Source organism: Rhinopithecus roxellana, chromosome 3 (assembly GCF_007565055.1).
Source record: "Rhinopithecus roxellana isolate Shanxi Qingling chromosome 3, ASM756505v1, whole genome shotgun sequence".
NCBI lineage: Eukaryota > Metazoa > Chordata > Mammalia > Primates > Cercopithecidae > Rhinopithecus > Rhinopithecus roxellana.
The window spans coordinates 150,729,895-150,756,118 of NC_044551.1; the positions used below are offsets into that span (position 1 = coordinate 150,729,895).

General features: G+C 42.5%; 1 protein-coding gene across 2 annotated transcripts; it reads right to left on the reverse strand.

Moving 5' to 3' along the window:
- Positions 1-4,471: 4,471 nt before the first annotated feature.
- On the reverse strand, positions 4,472-23,395 carry SKP1 (S-phase kinase associated protein 1). Of its 2 annotated transcripts, XM_030927434.1 has the most exons (7): positions 23,230-23,342; positions 20,521-20,573; positions 19,672-19,768; positions 12,934-13,007; positions 8,831-8,974; positions 6,062-6,202; positions 4,472-5,372 (listed from the first exon to the last, which is right to left on the reverse strand). In XM_030927434.1, exons 3-7 carry the CDS (start codon positions 19,766-19,768, stop codon positions 5,337-5,339), a joined length of 492 nt encoding a protein of 163 aa, XP_030783294.1. In that variant the 5' UTR covers positions 20,521-20,573; positions 23,230-23,342; the 3' UTR covers positions 4,472-5,336. The 2 variants fall into 2 exon arrangements, with proteins under 2 accessions (XP_030783294.1, XP_010358251.1); XM_010359949.2 differs by lacking the exon at positions 20,521-20,573 and having other exon boundaries at positions 23,230-23,395.
- Between the last annotated feature and the right edge of the window lie 2,829 nt (positions 23,396-26,224).

Sequence of the window (26,224 nt, forward strand, 5' to 3'; positions counted from 1 at the left end):
CCCACCTCGGCCTCTGAAAATGTTGGGATTACAAGCGTGAGCCACCGAGCCTGGCCCAGGAACATTTTTATTAGAGTTATCCACTCCTTCCCAGCAGTATTTATGCCTTGTCGCTTGAACTACACCAAAAGCTCCCAGCTCCCAAGAGGGAAACCATGTCTAATGCTTCCTATCAAGGAGAGGCCAGGAGCTACACTCTAAGGATTCAGCCATTTTGTAAGCTTTCCCTTTGCTTGCAGTCTTCTTAAGTTCTTGACTTCTTCCTAGCTTAAAAAGTTATACACTGGTTTCAAATCCAGATAATTGAAGATTAACTTTTCAAATCCTCAAACAACTTCATAGGGAGAACATTTACTTGGTTGAGTCTTTCCTACCAGAATGTACACTGAGCTTTAGAAAAGGAAAAATTGGTGGGTGCTGTGGCTTACATCTATAATCCCAGCACTTTGGGAGGTTGAGGCAGGAGGATCTCGAGCCCAGGAATTAGAAAACAGCCTGGGCAACATGGGGAGACCTCATCTCTATAAAAACAGTTTAAAAATACCAAAACTAGCAAGGCATGGTAGTACACACATGTAGTCCTAGCTATTCAGGAAGCTGAGGCAGGAGGACTGTTGCAGCCCAAGAGTTCGAGGCTGCAGTGAGCTGTGATCACACCACTGCACTCCAGCCTAGGCGGAGGAGGTGAGACCTTGTGTCTTAGAAGAATCAAAAAGCTCTTCAGGCTACTCTGGGCACACTGCCTATGGGGTAGTCCTGCTCTGCAAGGAGCAGTTAAAAAAAATCTTCAAAAGGTAATGGTGGCAAGCAAAAGTTAAGCTTGTAAAGGGTGCTTAGAGAAAGAGGTCTGCTTCTCTCTCAGTTATCTCTTTTCTGGTGGAAACCACTTCATATTCCCAAACTGCCTTATTAACAGCCTAGGCAAATTAATTTAAACAAAATTTATGTTGGCATCAGAACACAGCCCATAGGATTGGCCAATTTTTAAGTAACCTGAAAGATCATGGGATTTGGAATATCTGCCTGCCCTAAGTCAGATGCCCACAGTGACTCACTGTTACTATCCTCCCTCCCCAGCTAGTTTTAAGATAAGCTCAGCATTACTATGATGTCATGTTACAGGGCTGCAGTTACCTGCCCAACCAAGTCACAATACAGCTCTTGCTTAATTCCAGGAGCTGGTGTATTCTGACAGCTGTAGAGTAAAAAGTCACAGCTATAATCCCACATAGGGAGCTACAGGATGATTCTGTGAATCTTTGAGAAAACATAAGAACTGTAAAGCAGTATCTATTTTGTATATCAAGAATAGATTAAGGCAAGCTAACACATGGCACTTCAAGAGGAACTTGCTTCTGCAACTTAAGAATTATTAGGGCTGTGTGTGGTGATTCACGCCTGTAATCTCAGCACTTTGGGAGGCTAAGGTGGGCAGATCACAAGGTCAGGAGTTTGAGACCAGCCTGGCCAATATGGTAAAACTCCATCTCTAATAAAAATACAAAAAAATTAGCCAGGCATGTTGGCATGTGCTTGTAATCCCAGCTACTCGGGAGTCTGAGGCAGGAGAATCACCTGAACCCGGGAGGCGGAGGTTGCAGTGAGATGAGATTGCACCACTGCAGTCCAGCCTGGGCGACAGAGTGAGACTGTCTCAAAAAAAAAAAAAGAATTTGAGGGGGCACATCTTTATTACACTGTTAAGGAGAAAGTAATAAGCTAACATTCAGGAAGGTTTTGGTTTACTTTTAGATCACAAGTGACATAATCAATGAGAAGGTGAGAAGCCAAAGGACTGTGATGGAGTCCTTGAAAAGACTCCATCATTAAAAGCAGCACACGGCAGAAAGCAGCATGCATTTTGTTTATAGAGGAAACTGAAAAATATTCTTCAGTCACCCAAATCTGCCAAATACCTTCTTCCTCTCATTCTCTTTCCTGGTGAAATAAAGGGCATTTCCTAATTAATCCCTAAGGTTACTTTATCAAGAAGGGCTTTCTTTCCTTTACTACTATAACAGTAATTAGAGAAAGTCTTCATAATTCATCAGTAACCACTCTCCAAACCAAGGCTATTACCAGCTATTACCAAGCTTTCCCCTCTCATGCATTAAAACTGCTCTTCTTGTTTTCATTATACCCTGTACCTGCATTTCACAAGGACCTTTCACTTATGTTACCTATATTGAAATTCATGAGTAGTGCTGCTAAATACAAGTTAAATCCTGCTGTCAAGTGACTTCCAATTAAGTCTTGGAACTAATATAAAACAGACTGCACTAGATCTATAAAACCATAGTACCTACTATTTCCAACTTGCCCAAGGCCACGCAGACACTAAAATGCCAGCCTCAAGGTATGACTTAATGCCACAATATTAGTTTAGAAGAATGGTTGGGAAGAGAGTAGCCAGAAATGAGTGAAGTTTTGAAGATTGAGGTTTGGCTGCTGTGATAATGAGAAACGACCACTCACTCCAGGTGAGAGCCTATAAAAGTTCTAGTAGATATATTAAAGGAATAGTGGGCATACAGCAGGGAACAGGAAAAAGAAAGGTATGAAATGAATACTGCAACCAGACTGAAAAGGGCTTCTTAATACCATGTCTATGACTTATTTGGGTCCATAATGGTCACAAATGGCCTATTTTCTCTTGGATCTCTATTAATGTAAAAGTTTAAGATTACCAGGATTTTTTGTTGTTTAAGGACTACAGAAAGTCAAGAAGGAAACAAAAATTTAAATTACTACTATATTGTCTGTCCATCCAATCTTTCTGACTTTAAATAGGGATAGTGACATTATTTACTTACATAATTCTAACAACTCCTGAGTATTATACAGATCAAGTGGTAATAATAACAAGCTCCAGTTTCTTAGAAGGTGATTCTTCCTTTACAAGTTAAACATGGCATATAGCAGTAATCCTGGACCTTCAGTGAAGATTTGTCATAATACTGCTAAGGATACTTTTGGTTTGTTTTTGAGACAAGGTCTTACTCTACTGCCTAGGCTGGAGTGCAGTGGTGCAATGCCAGCTCACTGTAGCCTTGACCTCTCAGGCTCAAGCAATCTTCCCACCTCAGCCTCCCAAGTAGTTGGGATCACAGGCATGCACCAAATGACTGCTTTTTTTTTTTTGGAGAGACAGGGACTTCCTGTGTTGCCCAGGCTGGTCTCGAACTCCTGGGCTCAAATGATCCTCCTGCCTTGTCCTCCCAAAATGTTGCGATTACAGGCATAAGCCACCATGCCCAACTGCTAAGGATACTTGAGGTGGGTAAGGTTTTTGCAGAAGTTGATCTTATAGCAGGAATTGGTAGATGAGACAATTCAGCTAGGACTGTACACTGCTACCTTTCCCACTAAAACCAGGACAAAGAGAAAACAAGCTTATCTCCTAAGAGTAACAGGAACCAGGAATCCAAAAGTAGTCACAGGGGTTGGCAAACATTTTCTGTAAAATGCCAGATAGTAAAATATGTTACTTTTTGGTCAAATACAGTTTCTGGGGTGTGTGTGTGTGTGTGTGTGTGTATGTATATATATATTTTAAACAACCCTTTACAATGTAAAAACCTGGCCGGGCGCGGTGGCTCAAGCCTGTAATCCCAGCACTTTGGGAGGCCAAGACGGGCGGATCACGAGGTCAGGAGATCGAGACCATCCTGGCTAACACGGTGAAACCCCGTCTCTACTAAAAAATACAAAAAAAAAAAAAAAAAACTAGCCGGATGAGGTGGTGGGCGCCTGTAGTCCCAGCTACTCCGGAGGCTGAGGCAGGAAAATGGCGTAAACCCAGGAGGCGGAGCTTGCAGTGAGCTGAGATCCGGCCACTGCACTCCAGCCTGGGCGACAGAGTGAGAATCCGTCCCCTCCAAAAAAAATGTTAAAACCATTTTTAGCTCAAAGACTACAAAAACAGGCTATGGGCCTGATTTGACCCACACACATTATAGTTTCCTATCTCTGGTACAGACAACAAATTGGAATTAAGTGAGACAACATATGGGACTTAGGTGAATCTGGGACAAATGAAAGGTGAGATGAAGGCAAACTACTGTCAAGGGATGATCTGAGCCTGAACAATTCAGTGAATGTGAAGAGAAAACAAGATCACATGTGAATACAGATGACAACTGGAAAAGGAAGGAGAAAAAAAGGGAGCGCAAGGAAGAAAAAAAAATCAAAATTTGTGAGCCATCTCAAGCCATCAAAAAAACTTCATTCTATTGTAGGAGAGAAGCTGGAAACAATGACAGAGTAATGTTGTGTTAAGAATTAAAGTACTAGCTCCAGTTAGGCATATAAATGACAATTAGAAGGGACAGAAGTTACGGTTATGTCAGCAGCCTCCAGTGAGCTAGGATATGAACTAAGTCTTTTCAAGCTAAACAAATATATATACACATTCAACCCATTTAAGTGAAGAGACACATTTAAGTCCACAAAAGCAAACTTAACTACCTACTATATAACTTACTTTTTATTGAAAGTATCTTGCATTCATGATGGATGCTTTCTGGGTTTTACCACATATTTTAATGATAAAAGTTAAATTATTTTTTACATGCAAGTAGTGTGAATAATTTTCCCCACATGGGAACACTGATTATAAAAAGATGACATCCCACATGGGTTAAGTGTCTTTTTAATTGAAAAGCTAACAAACTATCCATTTACATTTCTCCCAAAAACCCACAAACTGGGTAGTAACTGAGTCTCTAGGCAATATATTTAAAACTAAGAGGATTAAAAATAAAATTAAAGAAAAAGAAAACACGTCCTCAGATGCAATGAAGGGAGCCCTGCTACATACAGGCTAATCAATACAGTGGTACTCCTTGACTGCAGGAGGCTGGAAGACATCCTAGTAACTCCACTCAGAACATTTACCTCAAGAAGCCTTTTTCCAGTTTCCAACTCATGAATAAAGAGAGTATTTTGTTAATTCTATTCCAAAAAACTTTTTTGCAACTTGTTTTATTTACAATGCCAACTTTCAAAAGGTCACTAGAGTTAACTGGACAATAAACTAGGCAGAAATTGCTTTACAAAAAAGAGGGAAAGCCCAAAATGCCACTTATAGAGAACCCACAGTTCAGTTTTATTCAGAGCAAAGAAAAAAGAAACTTTCGATCATACTAGAAGAAACTCAGCCATAGGTTTGGAATCTATACTCTAACTACACATGCAATGAGGACAATATTCTGCTAATACAATTGACTTGCTGCTGCATTTGTCTACTGTTTGTCTAATATTAACAATTATAAACAGAGCAGTGCAACTAGTATTTGGAACAATCCTTACAGTGTTACAGTGTCAGGCACAACATTTCACTTCTCTTCACACCACTGGTTCTCTTTGCGTACCTAAAAGAGATGAATATAAGGAAGTACCTTAACTTGAGTAGTCTTTCCTAAGACTTATAATACTACCTACTGATTCATCGATAGCCAGTGAGTTGAGTCAGAACTGAGAACAGATGGAAAATTAGAATAACATCAGATTAAGACTATATTTCCGGATTTCCTTTCTTTGCCTCCCATGGTTTTTATTCTGCCCTGCTGAAATTATGAACAAAGCAAAGGCAATGGGCAATTTACTAAAGTCGACAGAGCAAATTCAGTTAATTCATTCGCATAATTTCAGTCTGTAGTCATGTCAACAAAATCATTCTGATCTATTATTTCATTTCCTCCCCTCATTAAGTTACTCTAAAGTACCCTAGCATACACTTCTCTATAGGGCTTGCTTTTCTGAAGTCAGATATGTATGGTCTACACAGAAAGTTGCAGGTGCCAAAACTAGTAACTGTTAATACAGTAACAAGAGCTCTTCTCATTGAAAACTAATTGTTCTTATGCTTAAAATGCAGTATCACCTAAGTGTTCAGATTCATAAAGACAGACCAGTAAGAGTATGTTTAAGACACATAAAGTACATATTATCCCTGAAGTATCAAGACTACTTGATACAGTCACCTCTTTTCCTGGCATGTTATAGGCGTTAGTCCCTTTTTAAGAGCATGTGATCAAAGACAAAACTTTGTGCTACCTACCTGGGCTTCCTCCTCTTCAGTGAAGTCATTTTTGATATTGAAGGTCTTGCGAATCTCCTCAGGAGTCTTCCCCTTGATCATATTGGCAACAGTCTTGCATGTAACATCAAGCAAACCTTTGATGTCTAAGTAGTTTGCAGCCTGTAAAGAGACAGTTGTTTTCCTTAAAGTATACTTGATGTTTTAAACTAAATCCAAAGTTAATGATTGACACTCCATATCTAATAAAGCTTAAAATGCTAATTTTAAATTAAAGGGAGAATAAATCACTCATAAGTGCTTCTGTGAAAGACTTTTATGTGACCTTCTTTGTTACACCTCTATAATGTTGCATCCCTCTGCTTCCTTAACCAAACTATACTAGCTCAAATGTTAAATAACGGCCACTACTGTTGTGTATGTGTGTACACATGCACACAAATACCACATCAGGTCTTGGCAAAAATATTTGTCCCCACTTGAAGAGTTCAAACATAAGCAGTTACAGCACTACACTTTATTGATCTCTTTTTAAAAAACAGGTTTTGGTTTCATTGACTTTATTGTTTACCTGTTTTCTATTTCATTGATTTCTGCCCTTTAATATTCTCATTTTTCTGTTTACTTTAATTTCATCCTTTACTAGTTTCTTAAGGTGGAAGCTTAGATCACCGATTTGAAACTTTTTTCCTTTCTAAAAATATAGGTATTTCATTCCATCAGTTTCCTTCTAAGTAATTCTTTAGCTGCATCTCACAGATTTTTCATGTGTTTTATTTCCATTCAGCTCAAAATACTTTCTTTTTATTTCTTCTTTGACCCGTAGCTTACCTGCAAATGTGTTAGTTTAAAAGTAGTTGCAGATTTTTCCAGATATCTTTCTGTTTGTGATTTCTAATTCCATTGCAGTCAGAAGACAAACTTTGTATGACTTGAATCCTTTTACGATAGACTTTTTTTTTTTTTGAGACACCATCTCACTCTGTCACCCAGGCTGGAATTCAGTGGCATGATCTCGGCTTACTGCAACCTGCACCTCCCAGGTTCAGCCGATTCTCTTGCCTCAGTCTCCCAAGTAGCTGGGATTACAGGTGCATGCCTCCACACCCAGCTAATTTATTTATTTATTTATTTATTTTTGAGATGGGACTCTCTCTCTGTCACTGGAGGGCAGTGGCGCGATGTTGACTCACTGCAAGCTCCACCTCCCGGGTTCACGCCATTCTCCTGCTCAGCCTCCCAAGTAGCTGAGACTACAGGTGCCTGCCACCACACCCGGCTAATTTTTTGTATTTTTAGTAGAGATGGGATTTCACCATGTTAGCCAGGACAGTCTCGATTTCCTGACCTCGTGATCCTCCCGCCTCGGCCTCCTAAAATGCTGGGATTACAGGTGTGAGCCACTGTGCCCAGCCTAAAACATTATATGTAATGATAGCAGAATACATATTCTTTTCAAATGTATATTACCAAGACAGACCATGTCCTGGGCCATAAAACAAGTCTCGGCCAGGCGCAGTGGCTCACGCCTGCAATCCCAACACTTGGGAGGGCGAGGTGGGTGGATCACTTGAGGCTAGGAGTTCGAGACCAGCCTGGCCAGCATGATGAAACCCCATCTCTACTAAAAATATAAAAAATTAGGCCGGGCGCGGTGGCTCAAGCCTGTAATCCCAGCGCTTTGGGAGGCCGAGACGGGCGGATCACGAGGTCAGAAGATCGAGACCATCCTGGCTAACATGGTGAAACCCCGTCTCTACTAAAAAATACAAAAAACTAGCCGGGTGAGGTGGCGGGCGCCTGTAGTCCCAGCTACTCGGGAGGCTGAGGCAGGAGAATGGCGTAAACCCGGGAGGCGGAGCTTGCAGTGAGCTGAGATCCGGCCACTGCACTCCAGCCCGGGCGACAGAGCGAGACTCCGTCTCAAAAAAAAAAAAAAAAAAAAAAAAAAAAAAAAAAAAAAAAAAAAAAAAAAAAAAAAAAATTAGCTGGGTGTGATGGCTCATGCCTGTAATCTCAGCTACTCAGAAGGCTAAGGCAGGAGAATCGCTTGAACCCGGGAGGTTGAGGTTGCAGTGAGCCAAAATCACACCACTGCAACCCAGCCTGTGTGACAAGAGTGAAACGCTGTCTCAAAAAAAAATAAATAAATAGAAATAAAAATATATATATATATATATATAATGTTTTATAAATGTCCATTAAGACAATTTGGTCAATAGTGTTATATCAAGTTATCCTGATTTCTGTCTAGTTATATTAACTGAGAGAGGTGCTGAAATCTCTAGGATTGTCACTTTGTGGACTTCTTTGAGTTCTACTGGGTTTTGTTTCACTTCTTGGAAGTTCTGCTTCTAGGCAGATAAACATTTATAACTGTTACGTCTTTTTAAAAAACTGATCCCCTTATCAATATGAAATAATCCTCTTTAACCCTGGTAATATTCTTTCCCTCCAAACCTATTTTAATATAGTTACTCCAGCTTTCTTTTGACTCGTGTTAGTGTAGTGTATCTTCTTCCATTCTTTAAACCTAGTTGTGTCTATATATTTAAAGTGGGTTTCTTATAGACAGCATAGCTAAGCTTGCTTTTCTGATCTGGTAATTTCTGCCTTTTAGCTGTGTTTAGACCATTTACATTTAGTGTGTTACTGATATGTGGATTTAAATATGGCATTACATTTGAATTTAGAGAGTATTAAAATTGTCAATGAAGTTAGTAAATTTTAAATCTATAAGAAGTGTTTAAAGGCTCTGGAATAGAGCTATCTTACACGTTAAAAACTTACCAGAATGAGTTCAAAAAGTGTTCCTTGGTCAACTTTCAGGAATTCTTGGTCCCAAACAGGGATATCGTCTGTTCGCTTTTCTTTGTTCTCATCATCTTCAGGAGGAGGAGGGTCATCCTTGTGGTGGGTGCACCACTGAATGACCTACAACAACAGAAGTTCATTCCTCTGTGGCATTTTGTCACAAGGTACTCATTGGAATCACTGCTGGGACAACTTATCCCTATACTGGAATAATAACTAGCTAGAGGTTGACTTGAGCCATTAACAGCCAAGCTTGAAAAGCAAAAATGAAGAATCTTTATAACCCTAGAAGGGAGAAGATCTTATTAGATAAAAGCAAGCCATGCTGACAGAGTACTGTACTTGACTACATTAAAAGCTTCTATGCAAAAAGAAAAGTTAGACAGGACAGTGACTGGAAGATACCTGCAGTATGTACAATGATTAGCCGAGAGAATGTAAAATGTTTAAAAAATCATTATCGAGAAATGGGTTAATGATATGTACAGGCAATAAACGAAATGTGAAAGGCCAAACATAAGGAACACTCAACTTTACCAGAAGCAAAACTAACACTATGGATACTTCTCTAGATCGAAAAAAATCAAGAAACTGATACTAATTGTTGGGCAACAGTGGAAAGGAAACACGAACTCTATGGAGAGTATAAATTGGTATAACCCCTTTGAGAGCTAATCCAGCACTCCTCAGTTAAAACTGAATATGTACATGTATTGTAACCAGGAAATTCCAAATACCCCAGACACAGGTGTAAGACTATTTGGTGTAGGAACAAAGCAGGAAAAGCCCCAAAATTCCCTTAATAGGAGAAAAACTACTTCATAAAGTTTCAGGAAGCTGATTACCTAGACTATAAATACCAGCATAAAGACCAAAATCAATACTGAAAGTGTTTTCAGTTGTAGAATCTAGGCAGTGGCTACATGGGTGTCTACTGTGACAAAAATTCTTTCAATTTTTCTGTATGGTTAAAACTTTTTCATAGCAAAATGTTGGAGGAATAAACAATGCTGAGAGAAAATGACAGGGTCAAGAAATTATACTGCCAGGATACAAAAAAAAAAAAAAGAAAGAAAGAAAACAATTTCAATAAGGAAAAGCCAAGCAATGGGTTTTTTGTTTGTTTTTGAGACAAGGTCTCACTGTGTCACCCAGGCTGGAATGCAGTGCCGTGATCATGACTCACTCGACCTCCTGTGCTTGAGCGATCCTCCCACCTCAGCCTCCCAAGTAGCCTGGCTCATTTTTGTATTTTGTTTCTGTAGACATAACGTTTCATCATGTTGCAAACTCCTGAACTCAAGCAATTCACCCACCTTGCCCTCCCAAAGTGTTGGGATTACAAGTATGAGCCACCGTGCCTGGCCAGCAAAAGGTTTTTGTTTTTAATTTTGAGACGGAGTTTCACTCTTGTTGCCCAGGCTGGAGTACAATGGTGCTATCTTGGCTCACTGCAACCTCCACCTCTTGGGTTCAAGCAACTCTCCTGCCTCAGCCTCCTGAGTAGCTGGGATTACAGGTACCTGCCACAATGCCCAGCTAATTTTTTAAAATATTTTTAGTTGGCCAGGCTGGTCTCAAACTCCTGACCTCAGATGATCCACCCGCCTTGGCCTCCCAAAGTGCTGGGATTACAGGCGTGAGCCACCGCGACCAGCTAAGGGTTTTTAATGAAATAAATAATAGCTTCTTAAGAAGTATTCCACTTGGCCGGGTGCGGTGGCTCAAGCCTGTAATCCCAGCACTTTGGGAGGCCGAGACGGGCAGATCACGAGGTCAGGAGATCGAGACCATCCTGGCTAACATGGTGAAACCCCGTCTCTACTAAAAATACAAAAAACTAGCCGGGCGAGGTGGCAGGCACCTGTAGTCCCAGCTACTTGGGAGGCTGAGGCAGGAGAATGGCGTGAACCCAGGAGGCGGAGCTTGCAGTGAGCCGAGATTGCGCCACTGCACTCCAGTCTGGGCGACAGAGCGAGACTCCGCCTCAAAAAAAAAAAAAAAAAAAAAGAAGTATTCCAGTTATATAAGAAAAGAAACAAATGTCAATTAATATTTGCTTATCCAGGCATTTAAAACACTCTAAACTTGGGCACAGTGGCTCATACTTGTAATCCCAGCACTTTGGGAGGCTGAGGCAGGATGACTGCTTAAGGCCAGAAGTTCAAGACTAGCCTGGGCAATACAGAGAGACCCCATCTCTACAAAAAATGATAATAATAATAATAGGCTGGGCACTGTGGCTCACACCTGTAATCCTAGCACTTTGGGAGGCCGAGGCGGGTGACTTACTTGAGCCCAGAAGTTCAAGACCAGCCTGGGTAACATGGTGAAACCCTGTCTCTATAAAAAATACAAAAATGAGATAGGAGCGGTTATGCACACCGACGGTCCCAGCTACTCAGAAGGTTGAGGCAAGAGAATCACTTGAGCCCAGGAGGTTGACGCTGTAGTGAGCCATGACTGTGCCATTGCACTCCAACCTGGGCAAGAGTGTGACATTCTGTCAAAAAAAAAAAAAAAAAAAAAATCACTACCACTACTAACAAAAAATAAAAATTTAAAAATAAAAACCTCTTAAAAGGATATATAAGAAACTAATGCCTAGGTTCACAATGGGTGGCACCAGGAAGTCTCTACAAAAATAAAAAAATTAGCTGGGCATGGTAGCGGGTGCCTGTAATCCCAGCTACTTGGGAGGCTGAGGCAGGAGAATTGCTTGAACCTGGAGGGTGGAGGTTGCAGTGAGCTGAAATTGTGCCACTGCTCTCCAGCCTGGGCAACAGAGTGAGATCAAAAACAAACAAACAAACAAAAAAATTCAGGTTGGCCGGGCATGGTGGCTCCACCTGTAATCCCAGCACTTTGGGAGGCCAAGGCAGGGAGATCACCTGAGGTCAGGAGTTGGAGACCAACCTGGCAACATGGTGAAAACCTGTCTCTACTAAAAAATACAAAAATTACCGGCATGGTGGTGGGTGTCTGTAATCCCAGCTATTCGGGAGGCTGAGGCAGGGAGAATTACTTGAACCCAGAAGGCAGAGGCTGCAGTCAGCTGAGATCACAACACTGCACTCCAGCCTGGGCCACAGGGTGAGACTCCATCTCAAAAAAAAAAAAAAAAAAAAAAAAAAAAAAAAACACAGACAAATCACCTTTCATTTTGTTATATGGAAAAAAAAACAAACAAACATAGAAATGTATAGTTTGCTACCTTAAGAATGGGGGAAAAGGCTGGGTATGGTGGCTCACGCCTGTAATCCCAGCACTTTGGGAGGCCGAGGTGGGCAGATCACAAGGTCACGAGTTTGAGACCAGCCTGACCAACATGGTGAAACCCCGTCTCTACTGAAAATACAAAATTTAGCTGGGCATGGTGGTGTGCAGCTGTAGTCCCAGCTACTTGGGAGGCTAAGGCAGGAGAATCACTTGAACCCGGAAGGCAGAGGTTGCAGTGAGCCAAGATCATGCCACTGCACTACAACCTAGCAACAGAGCAAGACGCCAGTCTCAAAAAAAAAAGGCGGGGGGGGGAACACACTTACTTGTTAATACCTGTATTACAAATACTAAAAGGATAAACTGCTACCGGAAAGGGGACTGGAATAGATAAGGACAGAAATGGGAACAAAGGGTTACATATTCCTTTCTTATGACTTTAGCCATTTTAAAATTATAAATCTAAGAAAGATAGTCACAATTCAATTCCACCATGCTCTAGAAGTGGTATCTTTACAGAAGACTTAATATTTAACAATATCTACCAAAATTTAGGTATATAAGCCGACCTGTGATCCAGATATTCTACATGTAGATCATCCTTCCTAGAGAAGTGTTTGCATAGGTATACACAGTACAGATGCCCAATAAATGACAATAGTCAACTGTGGCAAGAAAGCAGATAGAACTTTTTTCTGTATATTTTAAGAACATACAAACATCACTCAAGTAAGTGTTTAAGAACATTCAAATTTTAAATTTTAAGCAGTAAATTCTAACATAGATTGTTGAATTACTTATATTAATCAATTAGTGTTATATATTAAGCAGAATGAACTTAAACTCTTTAAAGACCTTACCTTTTTTAATATTGCTGCATTCACATTTGGTAGAGGAACTGGGTCATCATCTCCTTCATCATCCATTCCCAAATCTAAGAAAACCAGAAGAAAGTTTCTATTTTCTAATTCCATTATAATACTTATACCAACCAAGCTATGTCTCAAAACATAAGAGTCAGCCCCCATATCCATGAGTTCTACATCTGTGGATTCAACCAACCACAGATTGAACATACTGGAAAAAAAAAATGGATGGCTGTGTCTGCACTAAACATGTAGACTTGTTTCCTTGTCATTATTCCCTAAACAATACAGTATAAAAACTACTTACATAGCATTTACATTGTATTTGGTATTGTAAGTAATCTAGAGAGGATTTTAAGTATACAAGGTGATGTGCATATGTTATATGGCAACACTATACTATTATAAGAGACTTGAGTATTGGTGGATTTTGGTATCCACAGGGGTGTCCTAAAACCAATCCCCCATGGATACCAAGGGACGACTGTAACTTTTAAGACATGTCTGAAAGAATATAAAAAGGACTTTACTTAGAACAGCTCTCTTAGGAGCATTTAAAAATTGGTGGCTCCTAACGATGGAGTCCATAAAACCACCCAAAACTACATAAACTTGTGTGAGTAGACAAATAAAGGAATATTACATTTAAAAAAGTTCTTAATTAGGAGAAGTGATTTAGTAAGTTGGGCTTGAATGACTGGGCAGCCATCTGAAAAAATTAAAGATGGACCCTTCCTTACCCCTTTACATCAAATTCTCCAGATGAACTGTATTTTAAAAAGTAAAATAAGGAAAACTATTACAGTTAATAAAATGTCCATCTATTCAAATCTGAAACCCACAGATGTGTGTATACACACACTAAAAACACTAAAAATACACACACACACACATACACACACACACACACACACAACCATGCAGCCACTGACAAAAACAAGGCAGGCAGCTCCAAACATAATGGTATGATCCCAAGATTAAGGTTTTTAAACAAGGTTAAAAAAAAATTATCCGAATAAAAATAGAAATCGCTTTTTTCCAACAGGATATATGAGAAAGAGTTAATATTATGTGTAAGGAAGTTAAAGTACATAGGTTAAGGGACACAATTATGGGGCTATCAATAATCCAGGCACAAGATGATAGCCTGGACAAGGTTTGTAGCTAAGGAGGTGGTAAGAAATGACCTAATTGTCTGCATTTTGAAGGTAGAGACAATAGAATTTGCCAACAGAAGCCAAGTAGAATGTGAAAAGAGTTAACACTAAGGTTTATGGCATGAAAAGGATGAAGTTGCCACCAATTGATAAGGGGAAGGCTGTCAGAGGAACTATTATTTTTAGGAAGAGAGGATCAAGAGCTCTAGTTTCCTAAATGTAAATTATTAGATATCCAAGGGCAGTTATATGTTCAAGTCCAGAAATCAAGAGAAGAAATCAGAACTGTAAGTAAGTTTGGGAATTGGTGTATAGATGGTTTATAATGCTATGACACTATGATCAAGCAAATGGATGTGTACAGATATAGTGAAGAGGTCCAAAGATAAAGCCCTGGGGAACTGCAGGCTTTAAAGACTGGAAGACAGAAGGGTGTGAGGTAAGTACTAAGTGGAATTTTAGGAACCAAGTGAAGAGGGGAATAATCAAGCATCAAATAATGTCAACAGGTCTAGATAAGAACTGAAAATGGACAATGCACTTGATGACATGGGGTTCACTGAGCTTTATTTATAAGCAGTTCCAGTGGAGTGGTAAAGATGAGAGTAGATTCAAAAATAATTCATGTTATCTTGCACGGATGGATTCACTCATCTACCCTCTCTTCTCCCTCCCACCAATGCCTATCCCTGATCCTATCTCAGCTTAGAGTAAAACTGTAAAATGACAATGTCTCATGTAAAGCTCTGTGTGGAACAAGTCACTTATGTCTTTCCTGAACAAGTATGAAATCTTTTTCATCAGGTGAGAGAAAGAAGTTATAAAATGTAAAATACTTTGGTCTTGAGAACTAAGATATCAGAGGAAACATACAGAAGACCAGCTTGTTTAGATCCAAATGTAATTTGGAATGAGGCTTAACTCACACTAAAAATAAGGCTTTTGGCCAGGCACGGTGGCTCACGCATGTAATCCCAGTACTTTGGGAGGCCAAGGTGGGCGGATCACCTGAAGTCAGGAGTTCGAGACCAGCCTGGCTAACATGGTGAAACCCCATTTCTACTAAAAATACAAACAAATTGGCCAGGTGTGGTGGCTCGCACCTGTAATCCCAGCACTTTGGGAGACAGAGGCAGGCAGATCACGAGGTCAGGAGTTCGAGACCAGCCTGACCAACACGGTGAAACCCCATCTCTACTAAAAATACAAAAAACTAGCCGGGTGTGGTGCTGCACGCCTGTAGTCCCAGCTACTCAGGAGGCTGAGGCAGAAGAATCACTTGAACCCAGGAGGCAGAGGTTGCAGTGAGCCGAGATTGTGCCATTGCACTCTAGCCTGGGTGACAGAGTGAGACTATGTCTCAAAAAAAAAAAAAAAAAAAAAAAGCTGGGCATGGTGGCACGTGCCTGTAATCCCAGCTACTTGGGAGGCTGAGTCAGCAGAACTGCTCGAACCCATGAGGCAGAGATTGCAGTGAGCCGAGATTGTGCCACTGCACTCCAGCCTGGGCAATAAGAGTGAAACTCCATCTCAAAAAATAATAATAATAATAAAATAAGGCTTTTATGACTGTAAAGGATCGTAAAGCTAATTTTTTATTTTTTGTAAAGACAGGGTCTTGCTATGTTGTCCAGGCTGGTTTTGAACTCCTGGACTCAAGCAATCCTCTTTAAATCCTCCAGCATTTAAACTAAGGATGTACAATATTTTTTGCTTTCAGACTAAAAGCACAAGTAGCAACAGTCATTCCTTTACGCTATTCAGTTTCAGGGACTTCTTTCAGACATCTGTATCCTGATACTGCACCCTGGACCTGAACTAATCATCCAATCCACATGTAAATGTGCCAGGAGTCTCACTTCTGATTGTCCTGTGGATTAAAAGGTTTTATTTTTGTTTTCTAAGTCACATAAAACCCATAACCAGAGATACTGCAGATGGAAAACAAGAAAAGCAGTAAGTTGCCAAATTCAAAAGACTCCAGTCCTCAAGAGGCCAGAATCTTATGTAAGCCATTGGTACTTAAGATAAAACCATTCATTTGATTCCCAAAGGCAATGGAGTAAAAGAATAATTTAACTGTTGTTAACTGCCTATCAGTCCACTTACTTCAGTGATCAAAGCTGGCATGGTAAGTCTTCAAGATGCCCTATGTTTTTAAAATTGGCAAATGCTTCTTTGAAGCAGCACAGGACAGATTAGTGTGTCAGGCACCAAGATAAAATAAAGAACACTTTCAATGCCAAAGCAAGTATTAGGGCAGCAATTCAGGTATCGGTTTCTATATCTTCTGGATAAAACCTTACTCACTTGGCCTTTTAGGGACACCTGGATTACTTTCACTTTTTTTTAGTGAGCATAACATACTTCTTCATTCAATAGGTACTTGATGAACAGTGACTATGGGATGTACCAAGCAGTTTACAACTTAGTAGAAGTTATCTTAAGTTACCAGAATACAGGACTTTAAGGGCCACCATGATTGGTACCAGTTACTAAAGAGAATTCTAAGCTTTTATCAAAAAACAGATGTCACCCACTTAGAAAACAAAACGGAAGACACATCTCTGTAATTCAGCTTCTGCCTCTACCACACCTAAGTATCTGCAGCTAGAAGTCCTCTAACTTATTAACTATGAAATTCTAAGGACCAGTCTACAGTATATAAATCTGGCAATCACTCTAGTCACCTAGAAATGTCCCCTTTTCCCTTAACTTGCACAAATCCTACTCTACTAATTCTCTACTACTGACTTCTATACTCTTTAGCACCCCAGCTCCAACATCATCATCTTCCAGAATTAAACTCCCATAACCCAATATATAAAACAAGTCTCGGCCGGGCGCGGTGGCTCAAGCCTGTAATCCCAGCACTTTGGGAGGCCGAGACGGGCGGATCACGAGGTCAGGAGATCGAGACCATCCTGGCTAACACGGTGAAACCCCGTCTCTACTAAAAAATACAAAAACTAGCCGGGCGAGGTGGCGGGCGCCTGTAGTCCCAGCTACTCAGGAGGCTGAGGCAGGAGAATGGCGTAAACCCGGGAGGCGGAGCTTGCAGTGAGCTGAGATCCGGCCTCTGCACTCCAGCCCGGGCGACAGAGCGAGACTCCGCCCCCAAAAAAAAAAAATAATAAAATAAAATAAAATAAAACAAGTCTCCTTATCTCTAGCAGTCTAACTCTGGGGCCAATATTCACAAACTCAATCACCCAGTAGACTGCTACATAGATCTTCTGAAGGAATCTCAAACATGGTTTAAGCTCAAAGTCATTTTCTTCTCCATTCCTCTCAAACCCATTTTCAGCTCTACCAACTACAGTATCGCAATTCCATCCCACCCTAACTGAAAACCTTATTTTTACTTTCCCTAGCACACCCTGTCTACTTTACTTCAGAATGATCTCCCAAAACATCCTAATTTTACTGGATTTAAATATCACCTCAGCTGGGCTTAATGGCTCACGCCTGTAATTCCAACACATTGGGAGGCTGAGGTGGGAGGATCACCTGAGGTCAGGAGTTTGAGACCAGCCTAACATGGAGAAACCTCGTCTCTACTAAAAATACAAAATGAGCTGGACATGGTGGCACATGCCTGTAATCCCAGCTACCTGGGAGGCTGAGGCAGGAGAAGTGCTTGAACCTCGGAGGCAGAGGTGGCAGTGAGCTGAGATCACACCACTGCACACCAGGCTGGGCAACAAGAGCAAAACTCAGCCTCAAAAAAATAAATAAATAGAAGAAATATCCTCACCAGTACTACATACTGCAATCTCTTCAAGACTGAAGCATAACACTAGCCAAGATATTCCCACGGCGCCACTTGGCACGCAACTTTGTTAATGTGCTAATTACACCATGTGACAAGTTTGTGTTGTTTGTGTCTGGCTTCCCTCCTAGTTTATAAGTTCTTCAAGGGCAAAGGCCATGTCTCACTTACCTTCTTTTCACCAGCACCAATGTTGGCATATAACCCTTCTCTTCGTTTAAGTATTTATAAGCTACTGATCTTCCCTACATAAAAAACCTCTGACATTTAAGTACTAAGAACACTCACTACTACTGAGTTTTTTTCATCAATTCCAGACACTGATTTGTATCACCCCACTGGTAATACTTAAGAGATCCACATTAACTAGTGAGTTTCAAGATCTGTTTTCTAACTCACTTCCTTGTGCTGCATATATACTTTATAGCAGTTTCAGGGGAATGACAAAATGGACAAAAGAGAAACCTTGTTCAAAAAAAAAAAATTCTGCCTGGCACAGTGGCTCATGCCTGTAATGTGGCTCTTCCTAGTACTTTGGGGTGCTGAGGTGGGAGGATGGCTTGAGTTATCTATAAGTGTGAGAACAGCCAGGGTAACATTTAGGCTGGGCGTGGTGGCTCACGCCTGTAATCCCCAGCATTTTGGGAGGCTCAGGCGGGCAGATCATGAGGTCACGAGTTTTGAGACCAGCCTGACCAACATGGTGAAACCCTGTCTCTACTAAAAATACAAAAATTAGCCAGGCATGGTGGTGTGCAGCTGTAATCCCAGCTACTTGGTAGGCTAAGGCAGGAGAATCACTTGAACCCGGAAGGCAGAGGTTGCAGTGAGCTGAGATCATGCCACTTGCACTCCAGCCTGGGCAACAGAGCAAGACTCTGTCTCAAAAAAAAAAAAAAAAAAATTAAAAACTCAGCTGGGGCTGGGCACTGTAGCTCACTCCTGTGATCCCAGCACTTTGGGAGGCCGAGACGGGCGGATCACCTGAGGTTGGGAGTTCGACACCAGCCTGACCAACATGGAGAAACCTCGTCTCTAAAAAAAATACAAAATTAGCTGGGCTTGCTGGCGCAAGCCTCTAATTCCAGCTATTCGGGAGGCTGAGGCAGAAGAATCACTTGAACCAGGGAGACGGAGGTTACAGTGAGTCAAGATTGCAACATCGCACTTCAGGCTGGGCAACAAGAGCAAAAATCTGTCTCAAAAAAAATCAGCTGGATGTGGTGGCACATGCCTGTAGTCCCAGTTATTCAGGAGGCTGAGGTGAGAGGATTGCTTAGCCGAGAAGGTTGAGGCTGCAGTGAGCCGTGACTGCACCACTGCACTCCAGCCTGGGCAAGAGTGAGACTCCGTCTCAAATAAATAAATAAATAAATAAATAAATAAATAAAATCTACACAGCAATCCACAGAGCTCACTCCCTCCACTGAAATAAGGTGTTCTATTCAGCTACCATTATAAGACAGTATCTCTTTTCCAAAGACTTTAATTTCTGTCACTGGAACTTACGAATCCAAATTTACTTGAACAGAAATTAACCATTGCCTAAGGCTTGGCAATCACTTCAATGTTTATTACCTTACGATTTTATCCATTTAATTACAGAACAACCCTCACTAATTCAGACAATGCAGAAAGGATGACTTGTATCAGAAAAATGTAAGTTATAAAGAAAAAAATGTAAACTTTACCTCTTCATACTCTCAAGCACCTTATGACAGCCTGCTGCTCATATAAACTTAATATTCACAAATTATCTCAAATTACACATTTCCCCCCACCCAGGTTTTCCAATGAACTTACCTTCCAACATGGTCTTAATAGTCACAGATTGTTTGGCAATTTCCACATCAACTTCAAATATCTCTCCATCAGAACTCTGCAACTTAATTGAAGGCATCTAAAAGCAAGTACATTCGATGTAAAATTTGAGAGAGAGTTCTACATGATATTTCATCAACTACAGTCCGTCAGAAGGCTATAACTTATTGACCACAAAGTTCTAAGGACCTACAATACATAATCCTGTAAAAGCACTGTTGTAAGTAGTTATTCACAGGTTAGCCTGCCAGTATTTCTATTAACTTTTTCCTTTTTTTTTTTTTTTGAGACGGAGCCTCGCTCTGTCGCCCAAGCTGGAGTGCAGTGGCCGGATCTCAGCTCACTGCAAGCTCCGCCTCCCGGGTTCACGCCATTCTCCTGCCTCAGCCTCCCGAGTAGCTGGGACTACAGGCGCCCGCCACCTCGCCCGGCTAGTTTTTTGTACTTTTTAGTAGAGACGGGGTTTCACCGTGTTAGCCAGGATGGTCTCGATCTCCTGACCTCGTGATCCGCCCGTCTCGGCCTCCCAAAGTGCTGGGATTACAGGCTTGAGCCACCGCGCCCGGCCTCTATTAACTTTTTTCAAAGTATAACTACCAGGAACAGAAGCTTTTAAGGCCTGCCCTACTGAACTTACTATTGGTATAAATTTAATAAAACATACATATTTGTATTTGCCTTCTGCCTGCCTTTCTTCTCCCAATGAATACCGGACTACTCCATTTGAACAGTTAACTGCCACAATTAACTACATGCAAACCTAAGGAAGGTCAGTCCAAAATAAACAAGGCTACCAAATAAGATAGAAATTTTCCCCACAGTGAGACCTACCTGTGAAGATGAGTTCAGATCCAGAGAGTAAATCAGAATACGCTGATTTATGTCTGAGGCAATGCAAGACCATATACATGAGAATAAAATGATTTAAAGATAAGCAGATGTGAGTACAATTCCCTAAATCTAGTAAGAAGCTTCATTTCAGAGCACTTTTTATCTTTCAGTACTGACTGTCCAGCTGACCAACTTTGAGATCTCTTGGCAAGAGCTCCATAATAATAACCTATTACTTGCTCTGAAAATGCATTTATTAATTCAGATTAATTATGAGTCACTAGGAAAAAGATAATCTTACATAAAAAGTTAAGCAATCAGGCCGGGCGCGGTGGCTCACGCCTATGATCCCAGCACTTTGGGAGGCCGAGGCGGGTGGATCACGAGGTCAGGAGATCGAGACCATCCTGGCTAACATGGTGAAACCCCGTCTCTACCAAAAATACAAAAAATTAGCCAGGCATGGTGGCGGGCGCCTGTAGTCCCAGCTACTCGGGAGGCTGAGGCAGGAGAATGGCGTGAACCCAGGAGGCAGAGCTTGCAGTGAGCCAAGACCGCGCCACTGTACTCCAGCCTGGGTGGCAGAGCGAGACTCCGTGTCAAAAAAAAAAAAAAAAAAAAAAAAGTTAAGCAATTAATTTCAAAGGACTTGAGTTCTGGCAAAAAAAAAAAAAAGGAATTTAAAATTAAAAGTCCAACAATTTCTTACCATCTTCAAATTCTTTTTTTAAAAAAGAAAACATACAAAAAAGAAAAACAACAAAAAGAGTAGCAATACCTGGTACAGATTAATTCAAGGCCTCTTAAAATTCACATACAACTTTTAAAAGGCCCATGCTTCTCAAGTATTCATAATCCAATGATGTCACTATTAACTTATGGTACCTCTGAAGTTTTCTAGGTGTGTTGTATTAAAAATCGCATATATTTTCACAAAAGTGTATCATTTGGCATTTAAAACATGCATCACACCCATTTTATGTTCAAAGACTTATGACCCATTACATCAGTTAAAATATTCATTCAGCTTCTCTGAGACAATTGTCCCCAACCCCAAAGCAAACAGGTTCTTAGGCAAAGGAAGCAAAAAAGTAACACATGTTTTAAAATCAGCCACTGAAATATCCTCCTCTCACTCATCCATGGTTGGAGAGAATCAGATTTCACTTTGCAATTCACAAACATGTCTGCTTCTCCATGTTGCTTAGCGCTTGCCAATAATGCCATTGTCCCTGCTCAATGGAGAAGGATCCAGAGTAGAGGACCCTTCCTGTGACAAGACACCAACAAAAGGTATCTCCAAAAGAAAATATTTTAACGTGAGTCCAATTTTTAATTATAAAACATTTAAACATGTAATTTTTATATCAGATAGTACTGAAATGAACAGTGCAGAATCACAAGTCTAAGAATGCAGTTGATAAAATTACTCTAAAAGCAAGACGACCGTTTCATATTTCTTTCAAATAACTCAAGTGCTTAGTCATAGTCAAATTCGTGGATTGGGTTACTCTTAAGGGAGTTGAGATCTTACTAAATAGCAGGTAGGCAATCGGTTAAATCTGTAATTCGATGCACTTGGTAATACTAAACTAAAAGATAAGTTTTAGTGTTACAGTAGAATAAAGTGCAAAATTTTTAAGTAATAATGGATGAAATTTTGATTTGAAATGTTTTCAAAACAATTCCATTCTAAAGAAAGAGGCCTAAAGGCTCCCGCACTTGTAAATAATTCTCCATGGCCAGCATAAAGTGGGTTCTATCACATCATAAAGGGAAAAAAAACCCTGCGTTTTAAGTGACCCGAAATTCTGACACTGCATTTAGACTGCACAGTGGAGGAGACTGTATTGTTCTATGACACAGATACATTCTATTGTGACGCTCTAATGGAAAAATGCATGTTCCTAAAACCCAAACGTGAAGTTCCCATTAAAAGTGAACCAAAGCAGGTGGACATCCTATTTCTTTAAAAGCCAGACACCTCGAGTTAAGTTATACACAGCTAAGGCTCCTACAAGTCACACCACTCTGAAGATGGTATCTGCTATCACAATAGTTATTTCAACGACTCCAAGTTATAGCAAAACAACGCGAAGAAATATTTAGAAGGAACAGGCGGCTATGTGCAGAAACTCGGCGCCCGCACACAGTTAGCCAGGACCGACGGGTAGCTAGTGACGCCAGACACGGGGGAGAAAGGATGGCAGCCAAGAACCGGGCGGCCTCAGACCACCACCGCAGCTCTCCCTCCCGACCACAACAAAAGCCAGACACCGACACACGCCCATGCTCACGACAGCCAAGGGACCCCCATTCACAACCCCGCCGCCACCCCCGCCCTGGTCCCTGGGACAGCAGGCTTAAGGCCGAGGGCCCCGGCCATAGCCTGGGCCCTGCAGCAGAGCTCCGCGCCGGCTGACGCTCCGCCGGTGCAGAGAAAGCCCAGCCCGGGGTTCGGCTCACACTTATGGAGCGCTGTGAGGACGCGCGGCCAGAGGAGGCCTCGCTGAATCGGGGGCGGAGAGGGTGAACGAGACCTGATGGTGTCTCCCGAAGAACGGGGTCGACAACACGATCCACCGGGCCCAAAAGAAGGCCAGGCCCAGTCACCGCCCGCCGCGGGCAGGCCCAAACCGCAGCAGTGAGGCCAGCCTGCATGCAATCCGGGCGCTAAGACCCTTTCCAGCTCAGTGGGCGGCTACTCACGGTGTTCGGTGTTAAGGAGACTGCCGGCGGGAGGCTGACGAGAGCTAGGAGACGTCAGCGGAGGAAGAGAAAAGCTGAGGACGAAGCCACTACAGCGTCGCGGCGCGGCGTCTGCTTTATAGGAGAGGGCGCAGGCGCCGAGGACCCCGGGGCGCGCGGCGTCACACAGCGGCTGGGCTGGCCGCCGAGATCGCCTGACGGCAGGCCGAAGACGGCGGGGCGGGCCCAGGCCGGGAGGCGACGAGGAGCTGCTGGGGGCGGCAGGCCGGGGAGTCGGGGAACGGGAGAGCTTTCACCTTTCCCTAGCTCTGAAAGCGCCGTGCTCTCTCATCAATTGGGTGCCGAACCCCGACTGGCCTAGAAAGGTCTTTCAGGCAGGGGCGCCCTAAGCCGAGTAAAATACCCCAGTTAAAAAGCCTGGAAAAAACAAAACGGGGCGTGTGTGCGCCTATGTGTGTGTTCTTGGGAACAACAGAACGGGGCTTGTGTGTGTGTGTGTGTGTGTGTGTGTTCATTCCTGGGAGGGGCTGCGTGTGTGTGTACGCGCGTGTGTTCATTCCTGAAGTGTGTGTGTTCATTCCTGGAGTGGGGATGGGGGGGCGCTTGTGTGTGTGTGTTTTACTACTGAACTGATACAGCTTGTCCAGCCTCCATTCTCCACAGTAACCCTCCGAGGTGAAATAGTGTTAGCCTTTTCGCCTCTGCAGTGAGGGAACAGGTTCGGAACGGGTAAGTGGCAGAGCCAGGATTTGAATATTACTCCACAGTTAGGTGCCGTTAGCCCTTATTTCCTACTATTGACTTCTAAAGAGGCTTCCGTGCCAAAAATAGCCATCGTTGTACGATGTAGGGAAACCCCAAGTCTAGAGAGAGGGCCTCCACCTAGCAGTGGGTACCCATTCCTTCACTAAACATACTTTGAGCCCCACATGCGAGGCGTGGTGCTGGGGATTCGGCAGTGAACCAGGCAGCCAGGGCCCGGCCTGGACAGAACTCTTGTCTGGGGTGCTCCCAGGAAGGCTGTGATGAGGTCGATGGAATGAAGCCAGCAGTAAAGGAACGGGAGTAGTCTGAAAGCCCCACCCCGCTCTGCTCGGGAACATTACTCTCCCTGTCCTAGGAGACTGGGCGCCGGGCTCGCCTAGCCAACAGGCACGTGATGGTATCCCTGACACAGGAAGACAAAAGATACTTCCACACAGGGCCCCCTGAAGAAACCGGAGACTTCCAGTGCCTCTGGGATGGGACTGGGCAGGAATGCCAAGCAGCTTCTTGAGTGACCAGGTCTTTGTCTACAAGCTGTGGTATCCAGTGTCTGCCAGGTGCCACAGCTGATGACAGAAGATGAAACGCCTGCAGCTCTCAGATATTTTCTCTACAGCACAGCCCTGCCCTCAGCAGCTCCAGCTTCAGGCCTCCTAGGCAGGACCCACTGGAGCCCCTTTGCTCCCCTGCCTATGGTATGCGAGGTGGTACCTTATAAACTCTCCTTGAGCATCCTAAGCAGGACTGTGCAGTGTCAGGTCACACAGCTAGCCTGGGGGCCCAGCACAGGGTCTGGCATAAAAATAGGTATATGTTTTTCCAAATATGTCTGAGAACCCCCTTTATTAGAATTACCAAGAAATGCCTGCTTTTAAAAGAGATTTCAGGGCCGGGCATGGAGGCTCACACCTGTGATCTCAGCACTTTGGGAGGCCGAGGCGGGCAGATAACTTGAATTCAGTAGTTCGAGACCAGCCTGGGCAACATGGTGAAACCACATCTCTACAAAAAAACACAAATTAGCTGGGTGTGGTGGCGTGAGCCTGTAGTCCCAGCTACTCTGGAGGTTAAGGTGGGAGGATCACCTGAGGCCAGGAGGCAGAGGTTGCGATGAGCTGAGATGATGTCACTGCACTCCAGCCTGGGTGACAGAGTGAGACCCAGTCTCAAAAAATAAATAAAACATATTTCATTTGCTTGTATATGGTGCTTTATGTATAGATTATCTCAGGAAAGATACACAAGAAATTGGTCGCCTCAGAGGAAGGGAACTAGGTCACTGAGGGATGGGTTAGAAAAATTTTTCACCTTATACCCCTTTCTACCTTTTGGGTATCAATTCACATGAATGTATTACATATTCAAAATTTTTAACTTAAAAATAAATTGGTTCAAGAAAAAGGCAGATTCCTGGGTCCACTTTCAATCTAGTAACTCCCTGGGGGCAGGTTTTTCTGCCCTTTAAACAAGTTCTCCAGGTGATCCTCAAGCCTAGAGTAAGTGAATAAACCTCTGTAGTAGCGTCTCAGTGGTGAAGCACTGCCAGGAAGGAGCCAACAGTGTTCGTCAAAGGTGACTAGTTTAGCTCCTCACTTTCTGGATCAACCCTACCTTCTCTCAAACCCTCCACTCAGGAGGGCCAAGGTAGCTGCAGCACTGTGGGACAGGCTGGGAGTGACTCATCTCCATTCATTTATCCATAGTGATGACTCCAGGTCAGAAAGGACTGGCCCCCACAGAGTCCCTGTGGTATGTGTGGATACATGTGTGGGTGTGAGGGGCAGGGGTACCTATGTTACCAGAGCTGGCCCTGAGGAAGCTGAGGCTCCACCCTTACTCCAGTCACTCCATATGCTCCACGCCAAGGGGAAATCAAAACCCCTTGTCCTCAGAGGAAGGAAACAAAACCAAAGAGACTTTCCCAGCCATCACACCAGCCCCAGCTATGTATCTGCTATCACAGCCCAGGCAGTGAATCTTAGCCCCATTCCTCAAATGCAGGAACATTTTCTAATTTACAACTGTTCCCAGCATACTACCTCCAGGGAGACTAAAGACCTTTGATTCAAATATTCCAGATGTGAAAATCCAGTTTTTATGATGAATTCATTCCCAGAAATGATGTTCCTTTGTAAGTCTTCGTTGGAGTCTTCGTTGCTATAAAGCATTCACAGGAGGATTCCTATGAGGAGCAACCCTGTCAGTGCATCTAAAGCGGGACCCTGGGCCG

Coding starts and splice junctions, on each gene's coding strand:
- SKP1 (XM_010359949.2), bottom strand. CDS start 19,768: ATGCCTTCAATTAAGTTGCAGAGTTCTGATGGAGAGATATTTGAAGTT. Junction 13,008..19,671: donor TATTAAGACCATGTTGGAAG/GTAAGTTCATTG, acceptor TGGTTTTCTTAG/ATTTGGGAATGGATGATGAA. Junction 8,975..12,933: donor ATGCAGCAATATTAAAAAAG/GTAAGGTCTTTA, acceptor CTGTTGTTGTAG/GTCATTCAGTGGTGCACCCA.